The sequence below is a fragment of the Cricetulus griseus genome, chromosome 3, assembly GCF_003668045.3.
Source record: "Cricetulus griseus strain 17A/GY chromosome 3, alternate assembly CriGri-PICRH-1.0, whole genome shotgun sequence".
In the NCBI taxonomy this organism is placed as follows: Eukaryota; Metazoa; Chordata; class Mammalia; order Rodentia; family Cricetidae; genus Cricetulus; species Cricetulus griseus.
Window position 1 is genome coordinate 271,884,383 of NC_048596.1, and position 8,127 is coordinate 271,892,509.

Below are 8,127 nucleotides of genomic sequence, written 5' to 3' on the forward strand. Positions count from 1 at the left end.
TTAATCATTATTACTAAAAAAAATTTGTTAATTAAACCACTGAAAATTACCAACAGAACCTGTTTGACACCCACAATAAAATCAACAGCCTGGAAAATGCTCCAAAGGAAGTCACAATCCACAAGTCCAACACACAATTTCCTGTGATTGTGAACATTATGAGATGTGCACGGGAAAGGCAACAATTTGAAATTTGCTTATTTAGGTGTATGGGTGTTTTCCCTGCTTGTATATTTGTGCACTTGGATGCCTGGTGTCATGGATGTCCCCAAAACTGGAGCTCTGGAATATTGTGAGCCTCCATGTGGGTGCTGGGAATAGAACCTGCTCCTTGCGAGAGCAGGAAGGGCGCTTAACCTCTGAGCCATCTCTCCAGCTCTGTATCAACTTTTCTAACAGGCAATTTAAGAGAACTTAACAATGCATAAGAGAGAAACAATTAAAAAAAACACATGAAAAACATCACTACCATAAAAACCATTCTTTAAAAGATGGAATCAAATAGTCAGTCGTAAGAAACAACCTAGTAGGAAGGGAGCAGAGAGGAGGTGTTGTTAGAGCTGTTTGGGAGAAGACATCACATTTTTAGAAACCGCCAAAAAGGAGAGGCTGGAAGGATGACCAACTGATACTCTTAGCAAGATCTGGGAAAATCCTACCAGCAGACACTGCCTACAACTCTGAAAACCAGAAGAGTTACAATAACCAAATTAAACATGTCCTTATACAGTAAGCTGTAAGTTGTAACAGTTCCCTCTCAGCTGATTCTGAGCACAGTGGTCCTCCTGAAAAGCAGCAATGTAGCAAGAACCAAGAAAATAGTAAAAAGCAACCAGACTGAGGAAGAGGAAGGGTAGCCATCAAACAGTGAAACAGGAGTTAGGGCAGAGGGCCTGCCTGCCGTGTACAGTGAGGCACTGGCTTGGATGTCACTGCACAGACAAAAACCATTTTACTCATCAAAGTAGTATCAAAGAGCAACATGAACACAACAGCGTAAGTCAGTGGGGCAGAGGTACACAGACATGCAAGTATGGCTAGGTGTTCATGGGAAAAGCAAAGGACACACCTTTATACCTAAGTATAGAAGACCAAGGGGTGCAGCTGAAGGACTGGTGACTTCTACACCCCATTCTTTGGTCTGATGCTGCTGGTGCCCAGGCTTTGCACTTTATAGGTAGTGGAGCATCCTTCAATTTGTACAGCGAGTTTTTACCATGATGAATTTTGTCAAATTCCCAGCTTTGAGTGTGTTGGGATAATTGTGGTTATTCTTACTGAGCTTGCTGGTGTGATGAATCACTTAAAATGCTTTTCAATAATGGCTCACACTTGCATCCACAGGTAAACCCCACGCGGTTGTGGTATATAGTTCTTGTTCTGTAATGTTAGATTTAATTTGTTTGTGTTTTACTTGAGGCCAAAACAGGCACACACTTAGCACCTAAGTTGTCTTCTAGTGAAGAAACTAGACAACAGAAAGCACAGACTGACACACAGTAGTCCAATCATCTCAATAGCAACTTCAGGCTTGAAAGGCCTACAGAGATCATCAGGGGTTGCAGAAAGAAAGGGCTCAGCCGGTGGAAAGCCTGCCCTGCATGAATTCAGCCCTGCATCTGGCCCAGCACCTAAAAATAAATAGATAAACAAACTCATCAGAGTGCATACTAAGCAAGACTCAGTGGCTGGCCCTACAGACACATGTTATTGTTTTTAAGGTAAACCATGCTGGCACTAATCAAAGAAAGCTGGAGCTCGTATATTAATTTCAGAGAGCTGACTTCAAAGCAAGGTCTAGCCTCCTGAAAGAAAGGGGCATTCCCTAATGCAGGGGTCCTGCTCCTCCGGGACATCATACTCCTTAATGCGCTTGTTCCCGCAGAGGAGCAACAGAGCTTTGGGAAGAGATAAACCCGTACCCCATACAAGTGCAGACTGTAACTCACTTCTCCCCACACAGGTCCAGCTGCAGCTGTGCTCGCTGACTGCAAAAGCTTCACCCTGCCACTCACCAAATGCAGAAGCTTTACCCAGCCACAGCAGAGTTTACACTCTTCTCAAGCTCAAGGAAACATCAGTGAGACAGACTGCTCTGAGGGTGAAAACACCTTAACCCACAGTAATGCACGCCTGTAATCCCAGTACTCAGGAGGCTGAGGCAAGATCACAATTCTAGGCCAGTGTGGACTATTCAGCAAAGCTATGAGAAAAGAAGAGAAAGGGGAGGGGAGGGGAGAGGGAGAAAAAGAGGGAGAGGGGGAGGGGGAAAGGAGAGGGAGAGAGGAAGGGGGAGGAGAGGAAGGGAGGAGAGGAGGGGAGGAGAGAAGGGGAGGGGGGAGGGAAGGGGAGAGGGGGAGAGGGGAGGGGGAGGAGAGGAGAGGGGAGGGGAGGAGAGGGGAGGGGAGGGGAGGAGAAGGGAGGGAGAGATGGGGGCTGGAGAGATGGCTCAGAGGTTAAGGGCAGTGGCTGCTCAGGTTCAATTCCCAGCACCCACATGGCAGCTAACAAATGTCTGTAACTACAGTTTCAGGGGATCCAACACACTCACAGAGACAAAACACCAATGTACATGAATTTAAAAAAAAAAATAGAGAAATGTTTTAAAAAGAAAGAAAAGAAAATGGAACAAGGACAACAAATTAAATGTAAAGGAAGGGAGAAATGAAAACCAACAGAAACAATGGCAGATCAACGACAGTGGGAAAACAAAATCAGCACAGAAAGTTCAACAAAACAAGGTGTGTGTGTGTGTGTGTGTGTGTGTGTGTGTGTGTGTATGTGTGTCTGTGTACACCTGTATGTGAGCACATGTATGTGTGTGTGTCTGTGTGTGCACCCAAGGCTGACATCAGGTATCCTCTACATTGGGGCACTCTCTCCACTGAACCCATAGTCAGCCAGCTTTGTCTAGTTGAGCTCTCTACCTGCACACACTGGGATCACAATACTGACCACACCAAGCCCACCTGGCATCTGGGTGGCTCTGAAGGTCCAAACTCCAGTCTTCACACGTGCATGGTAAGCACTTTAACACCAGAGTCATCCCCCTGGACCCAAAAGGGTGTTTTGTTTTTTGTTGGTTTTTTTTTTTTGCCAACTGAAATTTTTTTATTTATTTTTAGCTTATATATATGTATATATTTATATTTATATTTATATAAAAAGAGCAATAATGGCAATATGTTATGCATCAATAGCAGCAACAGCTTTTCCAGGTTCTGTAGTCCTTTGAACAAAATTGTAGACACATCCAGCACACTCCATTTTTAAAAAAACAAAAAACAAACAAAAACAAAAAACAAACAACAACAACAACAACAAAAAGTAAAAAACAAAATCCCAGACGACAGCACAGTTCTGTTACTCTTGTACTTGGGACCATTTAAATTAGTTTCTCAGTCATCATCTGGGAGGAAACCATTCTGAGCAACATCGTTAAAAACAGCTCTGATAAAGCATGGTCACTACTGTGTATCATAAAGCAGGTCCACATGTGAGTGAGTACATATCATGTCTGTCTTTTTGTGATTGGGTTACCTCGCTCAGAATGGTTTCTTCGAGTTCCATCCATTTTCCTGCAAATTTCAAGATTCTCTATTCAAGAAACTTGAGCAATTCTCAACAGGCTCTGTGAAAAATAGAAACAGACTATGTCCTACCTCGTCTACAAGGTTAGCATTAAACCAGATAAAGATTACAGAAACAGAAAACTAAAGACCAATATTTCTCCTAAGTATAGATGCAAATAAAATACAAGCATATCAAATCCAACAAAAGAACTACTTACCACAACCACATGGGATTTACTCCAGGGTAGAGGTGTGGGTCATTAGTGAAAAGCCTTTAAAGTAACTCAGCACACCAGCAAGCTAAGCAAGAAAAACCAAGATTACTCCAGAAAAAGTGCCTGACAAAATCCAACAAGATAAAAATTCCCTCTACAAATGCAAGAGGCTTCCTCAACTGATTCAGACTGAGTGAGCAAAGTCTGGATGCTGTTCTCCACTGACCAAGAGCAGTGGATGAAGTAAACCCAGCTATATGAATTAGCAAGAAAAAGAAAGGAAGACGTTCAGAACAAAGCAAAGCCACTGTTTTCAAAAGATGTGTCATATATGGGAAATACAGAAAGTGTTAGAACAAAGAAGCTATCAAAGCACACAATATAATGTCTATGGAAAAAAAAAAAAAAACCCTCCAGAGGATTCCTACACATCAGCAATGAGTAGTTGGAAAATAAAAGTAACAAAACAATTCCCTTCATGACAAGAGAAGAAGCAGAAATGGAGCCAGTAGTGTAGACACACTTATAGAGAGAAAAAAAAAAAGATGGTCTCCTTTTTATTTCCTGGGGGCGGGGGTCTTGAGAGTGTCCTGTCAATGACTAGAGGGGTTACTGAGTTTGATTTTTTGAAAATGATCTAAAATTGAAGCTGGAATGATGGTTTAGTGGTCAAGAGCACTTGCTGCTCTTACAGGAGGACCTGAGTTCAGTTCCCAGAACCTACATCAGTGACTCAAAACCACTGTAACTCCAGCTCCAGTGAGCACAAATGGGCAGGCATGCACACACAAACAAATCTTTTTTAAAAACAAAGGTAAAATTGGTCTACATTTGGATTGTGTTGAGAGCACAGCTGTGAAGATGCACTGTACATGTTGGACATTATGGACCATCAGTCATACCTCGGTAATTCAAAACTCTGTAACTTTACTATAGAGAAAATCCACACATTCATAAAATACATGGAAATATATCTTTTAGAACATGAAGAAAGATGTGCTAGCAGACTTCTGCTGTGTCTACCAGCCTATCATGGACAAAAGTGGCATAAATAAAGACCATGGAAGGTTTCAAAGAAATCTCTCATCAAATCTGGGCATCTAGAGTAAAGGATGAAGAGGGTACATCAAGAATGATTTCTCTGTTCACTTGCGTGTTGGTGCTATTTGCTGGTAACTGTCCCAACAGTTCTACAAAGACATCTTTAGAATGGAGCACAGTATAGCCCAAGCTTACCACACCACAGAAAAGAAAGTTCCTAGGTGCAGGGAGAAGTCTATGCAGAAAGGGCTGCAGAACTGCAGGGTCAGGAGCAGCCACAGGGTTAGAGCTGAGGTGGCCCAAAGGGGGAGAAGGCCGCAAGCAGAAGATCCCCAGCAAACCAGTGTGAAGAGTAAGCTGGGAAAGAGGGTGACTGAAGACGTGGGGGGGGGGGGCGCAGGACGGGATGGGACTGCAAGCCAAGATCACTAGGCTACTCTAAAACTGAGTGGAATGAACACCAGGGAGATAGATGTGACTCTCTGAGGACCCCCATTGCAAATCACAAACAGAGCCCTGACGACAGCTGCAAGTCTGCAGTATTCTGCACATACCTAGCTCTGCCACTGGCCCAAACCTTACGAATGGACGAAGCTTGGTACTTCTCTGGTTCCAGAGGGTTCTCATATTCCTGAAAGGCTGACAAAACCACCAGGAGATCTTAAGGATGTGATGTTAGAATCTCTCAGGCCACAGTAACTGCAGCAGCCCCTTCCCTCTCGTGGATACCACCAGACACCCTACTGAGAGCACTGGGTTGCTCACCTGGAGAAGGAGTGAGTTTACATCAAAGAGGGTATTGGTGGCCACAGTTTGAGCGCACCCTTTCCCGTACCTCCTGTCTGGGAATCTTCTAGCCTGGGTACAAGATCCTGCCATGAAACCACATCATCCTCTAAGATCTGCAGGAGACCAGCACTCCTGCTCAGAAGTCCAGATTCCACTCTTCAGAGCCTCCTCAACACTGTGTATCTCTGGTGCCAGGACCTGAACTCTCCTGAGTCCCTGCCAAGCTGTTTGTTGTTCGTCTGTTCATGGCAAAACTCTAGTAACTCTAAAACACTAACAATCTGCCTCAGTGTCCCTCTCAAACCTATGTCACCAATCCTTCAGAGACTCCATCCTGTGGTACTGGCCCTAACAGTTTCCTTTGCATTCCTTACAGTTAGCTCAGTGGTAAAAACAAAGCAAAAAGCCTGCACTGTCATTTCTGCTAAGCCTCAAAGCATGCTGGGTCAGTCTTAAGGCCAGGATCTCCTAACTTCCGATATTTACATTTCAGACAGATGGAAAATATTTCCATTTATCAAATCATCTTCATGTGCTATCTTCCCCTGCAGTCCGAACACATCCTAACTTAAAAGACTTCCCAGATAGTCCGTGTGGATTTGCGTTGAATATGCACTCACAAAAGCACACAGAATTTGGTACATACAGCTAGCCATATTCCCAACCCTTTCGTAAGTAACCCACCATGGCAGCATACAACTTAACTGAAAAACCAGCACAACTCAGCTTACCCAAAGGACTGGCAATGGAGGCTTTAATGATTCTATATAAGCTCCCAGCTGGGCTTCCTGCTACTCTGTCATACCAGACGTGTCTCTGCGGCTTCCCAAATAAGCATCTCCATCATTCTGACCATTCCATTGTCTCAGACGGCTTAAATGAACAAGGAACTAAATGATCCCCCCCATACTGCTGAGCGCCTCGCACAGGCTACCTACTCATCGGGCACAGTAACTACCTCATCTCATCATTCTGCTTGACACATTCGGTGGTTGGAGAGCAGGAAAGTCTGCTCCAGAACCGCCAGTTTCCACTGCCTGCCTAGAGAATGCCGTGGAGTGAGCTCAGTGGCTCAACCCTGGGATCCCAGAGCTGTTGAGTCTGAGGATCTTCAGTTTCAGGGCAGCCTAGGTTACACGGTGAGACATAAACCCCGCAGCCTGCAGGGCTCTCAGCAAGCATCATCTGACCTTCCACAGACAGGAGAGCTTCTTAAAAGACAGCCATCCTGACTCACTTTCCACTTCTACTTAACAGAATGGCAATCTCTAAGTCGATGTCAAAATGCAATGAGTGGTCCTCTCTCCCTTCCCAGGCAATATCCCACTTTCTCCACCCCTATAGTGAAGCCAACACTGCAACTAAAAGCAACTTCCTCAGCATCCTCTACATCTTACCTTTTCGCGGCTCCCCGCCCTCTGCAGAATACGGAGCCCAAGGACAAGATGAACATCCGTAATTTACCCCCACGGAGCTCAGCAAGGAAAAAAATAAATAAATAAAAGTGCCCAAAATTCTTTAAGTGGAGTGCAACAGTCCCCCAAAACTAACTCTCCGAGATAAAATGTGCAAAAAAAAAAAATGCTTCTAATTTAAGATTCTCTCGCATAATAAAAAGACATCCCCGCCGCAGCTCCTGCAACTCTCGCACCGACGCCCGAGGTGGCAGGGAGCTATTACACAGCAAGAAGCAAGCCTGGCCCAGTACTAAACCCCGCGGCCTTGACCTTGGCTGGAGAGACCCCGGGCGCCAACAGCATCACCGCGCGCGCTGGGCCCGGAGGGCCACCGTAGCCTCCGGCCGCCGTGACAGCCGGGCCCACCTCCGCGGCCTCGCCCGCGCTGCCCTCGGCTCACCTCGGTTCTCCTCCTCCAGGTACCGCACGCGCAGCTCGTCCTCCGTCTTCACCTCAGAGCTGTAGCCCCTCCTCGGGGCGGGACCCCCAGCCCAGGCCACTGGGCCGAGCCGCGCACAGCACGCGGCCACCAGGCGGACGCGACCCGTTCGCAGGGCGCCCAAAGCGCCCGGAACCGCCGCCGCCGCCGCCATATTGTCTGTTTACAGCCGGCGCCCGCGGCCATGCTCCGCCCCCCGCTTGAAAACGCGCACGCGCACGACGGGCGTCTGGCGCTCGGGCCCCGCCCCCCGCCGTCTGGCCCCGCCCAGGCCCTCTTTGCCCTGGTGGTTCCGAGAGCTAGGTCTGCATTGCCAGGGTAACATTAGTGTCTTGCCACCGCAGAGAAGAGGCATCTTTAAAGCTATGGAAACGCAAAAAGGACACATTCTGAAGTACCAGAAGAGCTTACCTCCCTGTACTCCTTGGGCCACAGTCTAGGGTTGTGACTGACCATCCCTGCGGGAAGAAAGATACTCTAAAGACACACCCTTATACCCATCCCTTTGGATGTCAGACTGTTAAAAATCCACAAATAAATGGAATTTCCTTCCGGAATCGCAAGTGGGGACGGGGCAGTTTGGAACCTTGAGACCGGTCAGAGGAGGAACTTCT

General features: G+C 46.4%; 1 protein-coding gene across 3 annotated transcripts in view; it reads right to left on the reverse strand.

The window, feature by feature from the left end:
• The window catches only part of Auh (AU RNA binding methylglutaconyl-CoA hydratase), a 99,489-nt gene extending 91,790 nt beyond the window's left edge, over positions 1-7,699 (reverse strand). For all 3 annotated transcript variants that reach the window (XM_027409894.2, XM_035442974.1, XM_027409895.2), the window contains exon 1: positions 7,475-7,699. In XM_027409894.2, the coding sequence (XP_027265695.1) occupies positions 7,475-7,667 (193 nt within the window). In that variant the 5' untranslated portion in view covers positions 7,668-7,699. The remainder of the gene's footprint in view (positions 1-7,474) is intronic.
• Between the last annotated feature and the right edge of the window lie 428 nt (positions 7,700-8,127).